Source organism: Macaca thibetana, chromosome 16 (assembly GCF_024542745.1).
Source record: "Macaca thibetana thibetana isolate TM-01 chromosome 16, ASM2454274v1, whole genome shotgun sequence".
NCBI classification, from domain to species: Eukaryota; Metazoa; Chordata; class Mammalia; order Primates; family Cercopithecidae; genus Macaca; species Macaca thibetana.
In genome coordinates this window covers 56,758,841-56,774,327 of record NC_065593.1, presented here as the reverse complement: position 1 = coordinate 56,774,327, position 15,487 = coordinate 56,758,841, and the positions used below count along the sequence as shown (strand labels likewise).

The 15,487-nt window shown below is 53.0% G+C and overlaps 3 protein-coding genes and 1 pseudogene across 8 annotated transcripts in view; 2 read left to right on the top strand and 2 right to left on the bottom strand.

Moving 5' to 3' along the window:
* TBCD (tubulin folding cofactor D) overlaps positions 1–5,448 on the top strand; it is a 188,891-nt gene extending 183,443 nt beyond the window's left edge. For 2 of the 3 annotated variants that reach the window (XM_050763665.1, XM_050763666.1), the window contains exons 35-39: positions 135–224; positions 890–977; positions 1,885–1,994; positions 4,163–4,247; positions 5,193–5,448. In XM_050763665.1, coding sequence (XP_050619622.1) covers positions 135–224; positions 890–977; positions 1,885–1,994; positions 4,163–4,247; positions 5,193–5,207 — 388 coding nt within the window. In that variant the 3' untranslated portion in view covers positions 5,208–5,448. Of the gene's footprint in view, positions 1–134; positions 225–889; positions 978–1,884; positions 1,995–4,162; positions 4,248–5,192 lie in introns of those variants that run through there. The other variant, XR_007720228.1, reaches the window with a different exon arrangement.
* On the top strand, positions 4,255–5,186 carry LOC126938947 (uncharacterized). The gene is given in 5 exon segments (XM_050763753.1): positions 4,255–4,469; positions 4,472–4,552; positions 4,554–4,635; positions 4,638–4,697; positions 4,700–5,186. Coding segments are annotated over 5 exon segments (588 nt in total). The 5' UTR covers positions 4,255–4,268; the 3' UTR covers positions 4,864–5,186.
* Positions 5,449–6,553: 1,105 nt separating the features above from the next.
* Positions 6,554–15,487, bottom strand: part of B3GNTL1 (UDP-GlcNAc:betaGal beta-1,3-N-acetylglucosaminyltransferase like 1) — a 157,200-nt gene continuing 148,266 nt past the window's right edge. For 3 of the 4 annotated variants that reach the window (XM_050763731.1, XM_050763732.1, XM_050763733.1), the window contains 2 exons: positions 9,607–9,711; positions 6,554–6,815 (listed from right to left, as the gene is read on the bottom strand). In XM_050763731.1, coding sequence (XP_050619688.1) covers positions 9,631–9,711 — 81 coding nt within the window. In that variant the 3' untranslated portion in view covers positions 6,554–6,815; positions 9,607–9,630. Of the gene's footprint in view, positions 6,842–9,606; positions 9,712–15,487 lie in introns of all 4 variants that reach the window. The other variant, XM_050763730.1, reaches the window with a different exon arrangement.
* On the bottom strand, positions 9,718–12,053 carry LOC126938946 (uncharacterized; annotated as a pseudogene).

The window sequence follows — 15,487 nt, the reverse complement described above, 5'->3', positions numbered from 1 at the left end:
CAGAGGGGCCCACAGGGCTGCAGGCTTCTTGGACTGAGCACTGGGAGGACAGAGTTGACCTTCGAGACAGAAAAAGTGTGCGTCCCGGGGCTGCCTGTGAAAGCTCATCTCTAAAGAGTGTGTTGTTCTTCCAGCCACCCCTTTGCTGTGAAGTTGCTTGCGCTTTGTAAGAAGGAAATCAAGAATTCCAAAGACGTCCAGAAACTGCTGTCAGCCATCCCCGTGTGAGTTTCAAGTGCTGCTGGCCTTAGACACAACGGCAGGACGCAGCCTCCCTTGGCCGAGGGCTCCAGGCGGGAGAGGAGCAGTTAGTGTTACCCCTCGAGCTAAGCTAGGATTGTGCGTTCCAATGTCCAAAGCCGTTGCAGTGGGAGGCGAGGCAGCCCAGGTGCTGGTGCGGGAACAGGCGAGCTCCGCCCCTGCTGCCCTCAGGCTCTGCCCTGGGGGGAGGGGAGGCCCCACAAAGGAGGTATGTGGTCAGGGGCTGCCTCCCCGATTCTGTGTGCCCAGGGGGTCGCTGTCGAGTGCCTTGCTCTGCGGTGCTCAGGTGGACACTGGGCAGGTGCGCCAGCCAGCGATAGGCACCTTGGCTGCTCTGTGGCTCTTTGAGGCGGGGGTCCTCGTGGCAGGGTGAGCAGCCCTGCAGGAGATCCTCTGAGGCGTCCTCACTTCCCACAGTGGGCTCTCCCGGTGTGACACTCACGCCTGTACAGGCACAGTGCCCATGTGCACACAGACACACCTCTGGCTCAGGGCTCCAGGTCCGCACTGTGCTCTCGGATCTGCTCTCCCCCGGTCTCTGTGTGGGTCTTGGGGTCGGGGGCTTCCTGGGGTCGGCCTGCGTGGGGGCGGGGCTCACCCGGCCGGTGTGGTGTGCTGCTCTCGGCAGGTTCTGCGAGATGGTGCAGTTCCCCGGCAACGTGAGGAGGAGCGCCCTCCTGCAGCTGTGTCTGCTCCTCTGCCACCGCTTCCCGCTGGTGAGTGCCTCCCCCGTTCATGTGTGTTTGCTGTGTGGACTCAAGCCCCTTGGTGACACAGAGGCCTTGGAAGGCACTGTTGCGCTGGTGTGCTTTCCAGCCGAGCCCCCTCTAACACGCCTGGGTGATGGTGCATCCCAGGCGCGCAGCCGTCAAGGGGCTCGGACGTCACTCTGGCTTCAAGGATGGGGTGTCCGGCTGGCATTTCTATGGACACAAATCGAGGGGTGACCTGGCCGTGGGAACTGGCTCAGGAGCTTCCAGAAGGATCCAGGCTGAAGTGGTTCAAGCACACCTGGGGCAGTGCCCTTCATCCCCAGCACTCCCAGCTGTTAGACTTCTAGGATTTCTTTTCTCCTGGCTGCCAAAAAACCTCAGATGATCCGAAGGTGACATTTTCCTAAAAGGCAAAAGTAACTTCGCGTTACACAGCGGTTCTCGAGCGGGTGCTGGACCCTCAGCACCTCTGGGGCTTCAGCATGCGGTTCCTGGGCCCTGTCCTGCTGACTCAGCACCTCCAGGGGTGGGCCCGGGGCTCTGACCACCAGCTCAGTGAGACGTGATGACCAGGGCACCGCTAGCAAAGAGAGCAGGTGTGATTGCTTCCCTGATGGAAAAAAAGCAGGCGAGCTTGCTTCTCTGGAGAGGGAGCACGTTGGTTAACAGAGCATTTAAACAAGAATGATGTGATCTTCACTGCTGGGAGCCTGCAGCTGTGTGTCTGTGGAGGGAGGAGGTGGTTAATGGGCGTGGAAGGCGCCTCCTGCTGTGGCTGGGATGGGAGGCAGGGTCAGAGCCCTCCTCCTGACGCCTTCCACTGACGGGGCTCCCTGACCTGGTCCTGTCGTCTCTTCGGGGTGGGGCAGTGGTGCTTCCCTCCCACCAATGCACTGCGTCCCTGTCCCAGATCCGGAAGAGCACGGCCAGCCAGGTGTACGAGACGTTGCTCACCTACAGTGACGTCGTGGGCGCGGACGTGCTGGACGAGGTGGTGACTGTGCTCAGCGACACTGCATGGTGAGTGAAGGCCCTTCCTGCACGGCCACCTGGGCCTGGCGCCGCCCCCTTCCCCACCACGTCTACTCGTCTCTCCCAAAACCCTCTGATAGGAGGAAAGAGGGCTCACGGCCACCCGGGCCTGGCGCCGCCCCCTTCCCCACCATGACTACTCGTCTCTCCCAAAACCCTCTGATAGGAGGAAAGAGGGCTCCCACGGCCTGCTTGGATTTTATGAGGCCGTGGTGCTGTAGCGCCGTCCCCCGGGTGTCAGAAACACAGCAAAGCCATCCACCATGACTACTCGTCTCTCCCAAAACCCTCTGATAGGAGGAAAGAGGGCTCCCAGGTCTCGACAGCCTCTGCTTGGATTTTATGAGGCAGCAGTGGTGCTGTAGCCGAAACCTCAACCACCCTGTCTCCGAATACTGTCGGGTGTCAGAAACACAGCAAAGCCATCCATCCCACCAGGGGGACGGCCACCTGTGCCACCACAAGGCTGTGTCTGGTGGCCCTGAGCCGAGGGCACTGAAGGCCTGGCGGGAACTGCTGCCCCAGGCGTCCCCCAGGGAGGGCCTCTTGGGCCTCTCTTCAGTTTTCTCAGAACAGGCCGCGTGAGCACCTGTAGGAAATGAAGAGGCACAGGCGGAAACAAGAAAAGCTCTCCCCACGCCTCTGCTCTGATGTCCACCCCCTTCCCCGGGGCCGGGAGACCCTCAGGAGGCCACAGCGCCACTCTCCACGTTTACTGTGGCAGGCACAGTTTCTTTACAACGTGGGCTGGTTTCTTTACCGTGGGTGGATTAGAATGGCAGTTTTGAAAGATGTGTCTGTTGAGTTGCGGGGTAGGAGGGTCTGAATGAGAGAGCAGAGTGGGGAAGGTGCAGGCTTAGGTGTCCTGGGCCAACCGGTGTGGTCCTGGGAGCAGCAGTGATGGTGCCTTACACACGGGGGCATGTGCACCCACGCTGGCTCACACACATGCTCACTTGCACACTCACCTATAAAAGGGGAGCAGTCTCGTCACCCCGTGTTGGAGATCAGGACTGAAGCACCCAGAGGCTGTGTGGGCGTCCCCGTGGCGCACCCGGGGTGGTGGAGTCCCAGGTGCTGCTCTGTTTAGAGCGCCGACTGTGAGGGCCTCCGTGCTGATCTCGGTGCGTTGCTACAGGTCTGTGGGGTCCGTGCCACCTGTTGAAGTCAGCAAGGACGTAGGTGACGTTCCCGAGGTGTGTCCTTGGAACAGTGACCTTCCGACAGGGCTGGGTTCCCACAGAGCTCGGGCGCCGGGCAGCTGCTGTGGCCTCGGAGGACAGAGGTGGCCTCTCCAGGGCTTCCCTGGTTTTCTGGTTTGGGGAGGAGTGAGCGTCTCTGCTCCTAAACAAACACGTGGTCCCAGGAGAGGAACCAGGAGCAGCTGGGCTGTCTTCTCAACATCCATTGAGAGATTGGCCGTCTTAACTACTGCTCTGGAGACATTTTTAAAATGATGTTTTTAGAACACCAAGGTGCATTCTGGATCAGATTCTAAAATAATTGGCTCTAGGACAGTGAAGAAGCCAGGTGTCCCGAGCGGGCTGAGGCCTCCTCCAGCAAGGCTGGGCCGGGGTAGCCTCCTTTCCTCACGTCAGGGAGGGAGGAACTAGCAGGGTGGGTCTGGGGGCTTCTCCTATAGTTTAATCCCCTTTCTGTTAAAAAAAAAAATCCTTAGAAGTTAAAGAGAATCTTTTAAATTACAAATGAAACACATGCCCCAGACATCTCCACAGCATTGGCATTGCTAGAATTTTTATTTGGCATAAACAGCTGAGTTAAAACTTCGAAAATCCTTGTCAGCTCTTCCTTGGCCTCACTTGGTCTGTCCTCCTGCAGCCCCTGCACTGGGCGTGGGCGTGGTCCTCCCCGAGGGGCGACCCTTGTTGGGAAGGAACCGTCCTGCGATTCTGGGGCCTGAGGCCCTGTTGGAGAACGGGCTCCGGAACCGTCCTGCGATTCTGGGAGGGTTCGGGCCTGAGGCCCTGTTGGAGAACGGGCTCCTGTGGTGGTTTTTATGCCCTCAGCCTGGCTGCAGATGTCTGGGGTGAGGTCTCCTTTCCCCGATTGCTGCCGTGGAAGCTGACGTGGGGCCTCTGCACACCTGAGGTTCTAAGGTGGGCACTTGAGAGATTCGTGGCTCCCTCTCCTCACAGGGACGCGGAGCTTGCAGTCGTGAGAGAGCAGCGCAACCGTCTGTGTGACCTCCTGGGTGTGCCCAGGCCCCAGCTGGTGCCCCAGGTAATGCCGTCACCTCACAGCATGAGGCGCCTGTGCTTCCCCGAGCCCTCGAATGTTCTGGGGCCAGCGGCTGTGCTCAGCTTCTGCCAGTGCATCCACACGGTCCATTCCCTCATCTCATGTCAGGACCCCTGGGATTACGGGACCAGCAGAGCTGCCTTCTCTGGCCACTGCCCGCACCTGTGGGCCCCTGTGGCATCTAGGCCACTTGCTCTGGGGCATGTTTGGGGGGCTGGGGAGGGGGTGGGGTTGGCATCAGCTTGATCCAGGCTCCTCATGCCTGACCCTGGGGTCTGTCTGCACTCCCAAGTGCCAAGAGTGCCTCCCTGCCCCTCATCTGCCTCCCACGAGTGGGCCCAGGGCTGGGTGAGGGGTCCCCAGAAGCTGCCCTGTGCACCTCACCAGCCCGTCACTCTTCTTCTAAAGTAACAAAAACAAGTGCCTCAGTTCTCACGGGGCCCCGGGTCGCTGTCCTGTCTCTCTCGTTACCTGGGTCGGCTCCTTCCTCTCAGCCCCCTTTCATACGGCAGGAGGGGAGGAGAACCACATCCAGATCCGTGGGGGCAGTGGGGCCGGGCTGAGCATCAGGACACAGCCTCCCCATTTCTGTGTGTAAAGGCTGAACTCAACAGCAGACTTTGGAGTTAAATGTGCTTTTTACATTTTTATTAGGAAAAATTTCAAACGTGTGAATGCAGGTTAAGAGCAGTGCAGTGAACCTCTCTTCCCGCTCCCCAGACGGGGTGCCGTTCCGAGGACACGTTAGTCATGAGCGCCTGTCAGCCACACAGCTCAGGCTCCCGCGTGTGGGGAAACGGCACAAATAGTTTCCTGCAGGAACCCAGTGTCAGTCCCCACACAGGGCCCAGAGGGGCGAGGGTCCCCTGGCTGGGAATGGTGTGTGATGGAGCTGACCAGCCTGAGCTTGTCCTGTCTCTTCTGCAGCCTCACGCCTGCTGAAGCCAGTCCTGGAGCCCGTACCTCACCCCTGCCTGGTGGGGATGTCTTGTTCCTGAGGGAGGCCGGTGTGGAAAGCCTGGCACGGTGGTGCCTCCAGCTGTTGAAGGGTAGCGCTGGCCCTTGGAGGCTGGCACCAGCTGACAGCTTTTCCTCTCTGCACCTGCCCTCTAATGACCTGGGGTGGATGCCTCTGCCTTCACTTGAACACAGATGTGCTTCCTATAAAATCATGTACCAAGAAGTTCCTGCCTTTTGTCTCTGAGCCTGATGCGTGTAGGGTGATGGAGGGGCTCACTGCCCAGGGGTCAGCCAGAGGGGGTTGGGTTCCACTCCTCCTGCCTGGAGACCGGGCCCCCTTCTCGCCTGGTGCTGTCCCTGCTGTGGGAGACGTCTGGCCACAGCTGGCGGTCTGCCCAGTCTTGGAGAGAGATGAATGTTAAATCAGAGGTTCAAATGCCAGAGAACTGACAAGCCCTGGTGGCAGGCATGGTCTAGAGTGCTGCGCAGATGCTGTTTCTGGGACCATCTGCCTGGTGGGGGTGCTGGCCTCCCCCCTGTGCACACGTGAGCATCGTGCATGTGGTCCCCCTGCAGTGCAGGGGTCACTGGTTGATGGGTGTGCAGACCAGCAGCTTCACAAATGTCTGCTGCAAGGGGAATTGTCAGAGTCCAATGTGTGCCTCTACAATAATACGGGAAATACAATTCCTGAAACAATTACACTGTCTTAGGAGAGCCTGGGCAGAGTCTACACTTGGGTTTTTAAGCAAAGGGCAGGAGGCTACCTTTGTCTCCGTGTCTGAGCTCATGCTGATCCATCCCAAAGCTGGTGAGGGGAACGTGTATAAAAATTTCACTGTGGTAGCAACCCACTCCCATCTACCTGGGACCTGTGCTGTGCTCACAGGGGGAGGTGCAGAACCACCGCCGGCAGCACCGAAGCAGCCTCAGGTGTGGCCACTCAGAGGCCCAAGGGCTTGGGTGAGCAGCGCTTTCCCTGGGTGCAGAGCCCAGGGGTGCCGTGTGCGTGGTGTAGACTGGGGTGGCTCCCCGGCCTGCTCGCTCAGGTGGGGATGGGGTCTGGACACAGGAACATGGGCAGGCCCAGAACTGGGAGATGCCGCCTGCATCTGTGAGGCAAGGCTCAGTCGTGGTTCTCACTTGTGAGGTCACCAGGACCACAAGGCCAGGACTGTGACAGTTCATGCTGTCTGTTTAGCAGACAGCTGTTCACGGAATGTGTGTGATGACCTGGCCACACAGGAGTGTGGGGTTAACACACTACCGTTCTTGTGCTTGACCTGGTGGCCAATAGTCTTTATCCCTTAAAAGAGCCTTGTGTTACATTTTTACGAGATTTAAACATTTTATTCCAACCTGTGTAATTGGGGTCTCCTCCTCCTCGAACTGTCCCCTCGATTGGCTGGGGTCACGTGGTGAGGGTCCTGGGTGACCAGGCCCAGCCTTGACCACGAGTCCACACGGTGGAAAGGGTTCGGCTCCTGTGGTCGGCACACACGAGACTCTGGTTGCGCCTGCTGGGTGTGGAACTGGGGTGCACCGTTGCTATGCCTGCAGCTCACGAAGCTCCTGCTGGCCTGGGATGCACTGAGGATGGAGGGAACAAGTGGCTTCTGAGAGAAACATGATGAACTGTTCTTAGTGCAATTAAAAGAAGATTCCAGAGAAATGGCATTTTAAGACATGGAGGCAGGTCGATTCCCCACCCAGGCCCATCAGTGACAGGGCAAAGCAGTTCTTCTTTCAATGTCGGTCTAACTTAGCAACCCAAGGAAAGTGGATCGCTCCACTGGCTACTGCCTCTTTCCTACTGGATCCCATCCATCACTGGGGCACTTGTGCTCACCAGGTAACTGGTGGCCTGGAAAGCCTCTTTCATTCAGCAGCCGTTTGTGGAGCCCACCAGGGTCCAGGTGATGGAGTTTGGCGAGGAACCCCTTGCTCACATGATAGCTGGGGCAGACAATAGCAAATGAACAAGCAAGCACCATCAAGGCAGGCAATACTGAGCACTACGAAGAAAAAGCGGGCAATGCAACGGTGTGTTGGGTGTTGACCCCTAGGAGAGGTGTTCAGAAAACTGCTCTGAAGGGGCAGCATTTGGGCAGAAGTCCAAACAAACTGCCCAATGGCAGAAAAGAGAATGCCTGTGGTCCCAGAAGTGGAGCAAGCTTTGTGAGTTTAGAGAGCAGCAAGAAGCCAGTATCCCTGGAACCGGGGAGCTGGTGCAGGATTTGTGCACCCACAGACACATTCTAGGCACAAACCAGAAACCCTCCATGTGAAAGCAGAGATCTTGGAGATCCTGAGGGTTTCTGCTGAGCCCTGGAGTCCAGTCATGCTGTTTTGATAGCAGAATGGATGAGAGGATGTAAGGCCCAGGGCCAGATCTAATAGGAGACCCCTATATAGAGCTGGGACCCTAAATACATCTTTCTCAAAGGAACAGCGCAAGACTCTTATCTCAATCTCCCCTGAAGTGGCCTGAATTAATACTAACTGTACGATCCCCAAAACTCCTAAAGTGGAAAATTCGATTGACCTGGCCTTGACCAGTGGTATTTCCAGACAAGGGGCAGAAGATGCAAATATAAAACCTCTCTGGAAGAATGTAGGCTATGAGTACATTTTTGAAAAGGGCTAGAAATTATCAAGAAGAGATTTGAAAAAAATAGAGCCCCTAAAAATGTAAGAAGTGAAATTAAAAGCTCAATGGATAGCTTAGACACTGCTGAAGAGAGAGTTAGAAAACTGGAAGATCTGAAAAAATTATCTGGAGAACTGGAAAAGACAAAAGCAACATCAAGAGACATTGAAGAATGTCTAACGTTTGGGTAACTGGGGTCTCGGAATGAATGAAATTATGCAGATACTCCATACTGACATGCAACAGTCCCCAGATACAGAAGCCTAACATTCTCACACATTTAGACTTGCCACAGTGAAACTGCAGAACTGTAAGAAGGACAGAGTGATATAAATGACTACCAATTTCCCAGCAGCAGCCCTGGAGCTGAGGAAGGAGTAGACCAAGATCTTCATTAGGCTGAGAGAAAATAGCTGTTAAGTTGCTTGAATTGTGCCCATAGCATAACATTAAAGAAGAGAACAAAATTAAGTCATTTAGATAAAAATACGCTGTTCTAATGCATGTTTGGTTTTTTTAATCTTGGCTTAATATTTGGGGTTGAGTTATTTGTTGTGAGAGCTGTCCTGTGTATTGCAGGTTATTCAGCAACATCCCAGATGGCAGCAGCCATCCCCCTACCCAGCTGTGACAAAAGGAAAAAAAAAAATGTCTCCAGAGATTGCCAAATATCTTCTGGGTGTGAATTCATCCCTGGTTGAGAACCACTGCTTTAGTGGATAAACTTTAGGCAGGAGGGAAATGATCACAGTTGGATAGTTGGAGGAATGTGGAGCAAGGAAAGCAATAAACTGTGACCATAAAAACAGAAAGATGGCTGATATGTGGATTTTTTTAAAGCATATAGAATTGCTTAAAATGGACAACAGCAGCATATAAGTCAGCAGCAGAGTTGGTGGCTGAATTTAAAGCATCTTAAGTCTTTATGTTCTCCTGGAACAGAGTGCAGATAATTCAGTTATCAGCTTGGCTAAGTGCATGTTGAAGTTTTTAGAGTCACAAACAATATATGGGGAAGATAACTTCTGTACTACTAGTAGGAGAGAAATGGAACAAGAATAAAAAATACACTATCAAAATATGCAAGAATGGCAAGAGGAAAAGGCAGAACACGCTGCAAAACACACACACACACGAAATAAATATTTTAGGGCACAATAAATGTAAATTGATTAAAACCTCTATGTTAATGACAATGTTCTCCAGTTAAAGGAAGGCAAATTATTAGGAATAGATTACTATATGATGATTAAAGGCTCAGTTCAACAGGAAGACGATAGAATTTTCCTACATTTGTAACCCAGTCTCAGAAGATATTAAAGCAAACATTGAAGAAGAAATTGATCATCTACTACCACAGTGTATTTTACTGAATTGATACATTTCAATAAAGTGTTATAAGGCACGGTTGAAGAAGAAAAGCTCGACCCAGTGGACAGTTACAGAACCCAAGTGTGTGTGTGTACACACAAATTTTAAAAAGATGTTTTTAAAAGAAATAATGAAAATTATAAAATATATAATGAAAGATAAAATAATCACGACAGATAGAATTCACCAAAGTGATTCTGAAGTCTTGAATTATACATTAGAGAAGAAAGGCTGGTAATTAATGAGCTGAACATAAGCAGAAGACTAACTGTAAAGAAAATTAGAATAAGAGCAGAATGTAGAGGAAATTAAGCATCATAAAGGCACAAACTCAGACGGTGCTTCGGTGAAAAGACCCACCTGGGAGCCGCTGCCGTGGGTCCGTCAGCTGAAGTGAAGGAAGTCCTGGCCCTCCTGCAAGTGCAACGACCTCAGGTTGTCCTCGAAGGCGCCCCCTGTGAGGTCCTGGCGGGAGCAGCAGATACAGCTCAGTTCCATCTCTCCTGGCTCCAGGAGGCCACTGGGGAGCCTCCTCCAGGGCCAGGGGTTGGGGGTGGCCTGTGTCGACCTGTCAAGTGGTCTACTATGAACTTCTGCCCCTCTGCTAATAGTGGAGAGGCTGGAAGGAGACAAGGGCCAGAGAGGACAGCAGCCGGCACTGCTTGTACCACAGGCCCTGGTGGTCACCAGAGGGGAGGCCCCTGCCTTCTGGCCTTGCCTCTCTGCAGAAGGTGGCTGACTCTCCCTGGGGGCACTCGGAATGGAATGAGACTAACAGGCAATGCCTCTGCTGTTCGACCAGGGCAGACCCACCTTCCCTCCACACACCCACCCCTCTGCAGAGGCCAGGAGTGGGAGGAGGCCCCTTAGACAGAAACTGCATCTCAGAACCATCAACAGCTGGCCCTGTCTGATCCCCTCTGGCCTCTCTCATCCCCACCCCTGCAGTGGAGTGAGGGCCGTGACCCCGGGTCGCTGGATGCTTTATCTTGTCCTGTGTGCCGACTTTGGCCAGGTCGCCTACTCTCCTGTGAGGCCACAGCAGGTGTCCAGAAATGCCTTTCAGACATGCCCTGCACCCCAGCACCTCCTGAAGAAGCTCTTGAGGACACATCCCGGCACAGTGGTGGACCCAAGTCTCTGGCCTCTGGCAGGACACAGGAGGGACCGTGCACTCCCGTCACAGTCCTCGGTCCTTGGGCCCAGCAGGAGGAATCGGAGCCTGGCCGTGCCCCCTACCCCCACCACGTCAGAATCCATTACACCACCTACCACTGTTGTCACTCAAATGATGCTGTCACTTGAATGAAAGCCATCCTGCCTGGAAAACATTTCCACACGCTCTGCCGCTATCTGTCCTTCCTCCCTTGTCTCTCGAGTTTGCAAAGGAAACACACCTGAGTTCAGGGACCAGGCCAGCCCAGTGCGTGTTGACATCGTCTTAAACAAGACTGTTAAAACTAGATGCTTCTGTAAAGCAACATGTTCCATTAGAAGAATGAAAAAGCAAACCACAAAACAGAGGAAGACATTTGCAGAACATTAAACCAACAAAGGAGAGCAGCCAGAGGCATAGAGGACTCCTACAGGTCAGGAGAGACGCAGCATGCAGTAGGCCGGTGGGGAACCCTGATGAGAAACACCGCCAGAGAGGAAAGAACTCCAGCATCCAGCGGACACGGGGTTGATGCTCAGACTCACACCTGAAACCACCAAGAGAACACATTCCCCAAACTGCTGGTGACCAAGTGCCCAGCCCAGTGCGAGGGAGCTGTGCGGCTGGGCCCTCTGGCTCCCAGTGTGTTCCCAGGCCAGCCTCTTGGGGGGTATCATCCAGAGAAGCTGAGGACGCAGCCACACCCATGACCTGCCTTCCACTCCCAGGATGAGACCCGAAGCAGGGACTCCCACGCAGGAGGACACAGCGTCCTTGCAAGAGCAAACTGGGAACCACGGCCCACAGGCCTGGGTCCTGGCGTGGCCTCTGGGCGGGGTGGCGTTTGCACATGGGACATGGATCAAGTCCACAGCACACACAGCGGATGTGCACGCACCCCAAACACGTGGAGTCAAAACCAGATGCAAGAACACAGATAGTGGATTCTGCTCACGTGAACTACAAAAATAGGGTAAATTAGACTACGGTTTAGAGATGTGTTCACACACACGCCATGAGGGTTGGCCCTGCCAGGTGCCAAATGCATGTTCACAACCAACATAGAAAGATGGCATTTCATTCCTGGAAAAGCAGGATATAAACGATGTTGGGACAATTAGGTATCCAAATGGAAAGAAAAACTTGCATCTGTAATCTCTTTACCAAAAGAAATTCCAGTTGTATCAAAGATGTAATTAAAAAGTAGAAATCCCAGAAGCAAAATTGGACAATGTGGTTTTTTGAATTTCACAACCAGGAGTGATTGTCTCAGAATGACTCAAACTCCATAAATGAAAGTCATTTAATTTGATTATATCACAATGGCATAAATATAAAAATGTCAAATGGCAGAAAAATTCACAGCACGTCAGAGTTTTCCTTATGAAAATACTGACCAATAGAAAAACGGGCTAATGACAAGAATAATCTACTAAAAGGGAAATAAAGCAGTTCATAAATATGTGAGAATATGCTTTCCCTCCCTGTACGGGCACGAGGCAGGTGCTCCATCGCTGGTGGGGGTGGGTTGGCACAGCCGCTGCAGGTGGTGAACAGCAAGATTGGGGCTGAATGTGTGTGCCCTTTGACCCAGAAATTTTTAGAATTTATTCCACATAGAGCCACTTGAGCGAAATTATGTATATATACAAATACTCCAGCAGCATTTTATTTATTTATTTATTTTTTTTTTTTGAGACGGAGTCTCGCTCTGTCGCCCGGGCTGGAGTGCAGTGGCCGGATCTCAGCTCACTGCAAGCTCCGCCTCCCGGGTTTGCGCCATTCTCCTGCCTCAGCCTCCGGAGTAGCTGGGACTACAGGCGCCCGCCACCTCGCCCGGCTAGTTTTTTGTATTTTTAGTAGAGACGGGGTTTCACCGTGTTAGCCAGGATGGTCTCGATCTCCTGACCTCGTGATCCGCCCGTCTCGGCCTCCCAAAGTGCTGGGATTACAGGCTTGAGCCACCGCGCCCGGCCTCCAGCAGCATTTTAAACAGTGAATGATTAAAAATGCCCAAAATGTACATCAGTAAGTAACTGTATCACAAATGCATGAAACATCCGTATAATCGAAGAGCGGGTGTTTTAGTGAGGAACGTGAACCTTGGGTTTCTCTTTACTATTCCAGCTAACGGTGGAGGAAGGCACAACAGCAGCGCCACAGAGGTGCCCTGAGACCCCCGAGGTGCTCCTGCCGAACGGAATCGCAGGGGAGCCTGAGGTGGCCTCGGTCTGACCACCTCTCAATAGGACGGAGCAGAACACGCAAAACCACAGGGCCCCAGTCGGCGAGTGCAGGATGCACAAGCCCCTTCTTTAGGTGAACTACGAAAAGAGCGTTGGCGTCGGGGAGGCAGAAAGAAAGGTCGTGTCGTAGAGGTCACACGGACACTGCCGGATTCCGGCAAGCAAACTTAACACATGAAGCAGTTTATAAGGCAATGAGGAAGATCTGAACATTGATTGGATATTTGGAATTCTGTGGTGGAATGGTGGTTTTATGGTCTTTTGAACGTTTTTATCTCTTTGAGATACATCAGGGAAACAATAATGGATGAAATTAGGTTAGAATGAGTGTCACACCCCAGCGTGGGGATTTGGAGGCGTGGAGGACACAGAAGGTGGACACGCTGGCTCCGGGGATGGGTACGTGGGGCTGGTTTCCCGTCGCTTTGCTAATACGGCTCAAATAAGCTGGAGATATCCCTGAATAGAAAGGTCACAGCAGCAGTAGAGCCCAGGGGCTCCAGTGGCTTCACACAGAATAACCTCCAATCTACATTATGCGAAAAGAGCAAGACATGGAACAAGCATGTGCTGTGAGGCCACACTGCCAGCTGCCCCTGGAAGAACACGCAAGACAGGTGACCGCGAGCGCTCCGGGCCCTCCAAGGACATGGCGTGTGCAGGACGAGGAGGAACCTCCTTTCCACGCTAAGCCCACTCCCTGGGAAGGGTTTTCACCAAGAGCCTTGGGGTTCACATGAGCGCCCCAAGGTGGTAGTGACACCACAGGTCACCATAACACACACAGTAACAGTCTGACGTATTGCGAGAATTACCACGAGGAGACATGGAGTGGGCGTGCTGCTGGAAGAGCGGCACTGATGGGGTTGGAGGGGGTTCCTGAAAAGTCGATCCTGAAAAGGCTGTTTCTGAAACACTAAACCAGATATTTGTAGAATTTGCATTTTATAACTGCTTCTCAGAGCCTCCCGCTCACTCATCTAAATGTCCCTGGTAAGTTGGACAATGGTTATTCAAAGTTTTTCATTTACTTTGCTCAGATCCATCAGAGCAATCACTATCGATGGCGGCTACAGCCTTAGAAAGTGTCTTTCTTCAATAAGACCTGAGAGTTAGAATGGCTCCCGGACCCACGGGCTGCAGAACAGAGGCCGTGTCAGCGCGAAAACACGAACCCCTCGTACACTGGCCTCAGAGCTCTTGGGTGACCAGGTGACCGTCAATGAGCTGTTGTATTTTGGAAGGAATCTCCTTTTCTGAGGGCCTAACACTGGGCTTACAGTATTCCATAAGCCATGCTATGCACAGATGTGCTACCACCTGGGCCTTGCCATTCCATTTCTAGAGCCTCATTCTTAAGAATCCTACGATTCTCAGAATGGTGAGCACTGCCTTCAACTTAACCCATTTATGCCTGAGGTTGCAATTTTTTAAATTTTGCAGTCAGACCTTGGCAGTGACCTTAAGCAGAATGTAAACTCCCGCATGCTTAGCATTCCAATAATGGAACACTAGGCATAAATGGGTTTTAAAGTCACGGCAGCATTAGCCTCTGATAAGAGTCAGACTGTCTTTCGAAGCTCTGAAGCCAGGCATTGACTTCTCCCTACCTATGAAAGTCCTGCATGGTGTCTTCTCCAGTTCAAGGCTGCTTCCTCTACACTGAAGGTCTGTGGTTGAGCGCGGCCACCTCCATCGTGACCTCAGCAGGATTTTCTGGAGAGCCTGCTGCCTCACCTCACACCTATTACGGAGACGGCTTCTTTCCTTAAGCCTTGTGGACCAACCTCTGCTAGCTTCAAACTTTTGTTCGCAGCTTCCTCACATCATTCAGCTTTCACAGAATTGAAGAGAGTCAGGACCTCGCTCTGTATTAGGCTTTGGCTGAAGGGAATGTTGTGGTTGGTTTGATCTGTCAGACCACTAACACTTTCTCCCTATCTGCAAAAGGCTGTTTCACCATCATTCGTGTGTTCACTGGAGGACCACTTTTAATTTCCTTAAATAACTTTTCCTTTGCATTCACAACTTCGCTAACTGTTAGGCTGAAAGCTGGGCCTCTCCTGCCAGTCTTGGCTTTCAACGTGCCTTCCTCACTAAGCTTAAAAATTTCTAGCTTTTGATTTAAAGTGAGAGACTTGCAACTCTTCCTTTCACTTGAACACTTAGAGGCCACTGTGGGGTTGTTGGTTGACCTAATTTCAATGTTGTGCCTCAGGGAATAGGGTGGCCTGAAGAGTGGTGGGGTGGGGGGTGGGGAGCGGGGAGGGACAGCCAACCAGCAGAGCCGTCAGAACATTCACATTTATCAATCAAGTTCACCGTTTCCTATGGGCGCCCCGAGATAGTAGTGACACTACAGGTCACCGTAACACATACAGTAACAGCTTGAGGTATTGCGAGAATTACCACCAGGAGACGTGGAGACGTGGAGTGGGCGTGCTTCTGGAAGAGTGGCACTGACAGGGTTGCTCTAGTGGGGCTGCCACACGCCCGTAATTTATAAAACGCACAATGAAGTGCAATAAAATGAGATGCGCTAGTAATTGCCGAAAAGCTGTGCCCATGAGGCTCTGTTCACGTTCTGCTGCCTGGACTTGCATGAGTTGTGTGACAGCTCACCACAGGCCGGGCAGTACAGACCAACACATGCTGGCCTCACGGCTTCTGCAGGGCGAGAACCGTGACCCGCCCTGGTGTGGCGTGCTTCTAGCTCTCACGGGTGCCCCTGTCTGTGTGTTCCCCACAACCTCCCAACAGTACCGCTCGGGGCCTGGCTCACTCTATCAACCACTCACCCTTTGGTTATTTATCAAGAAAATGCAAAGCAAAAAAAAAG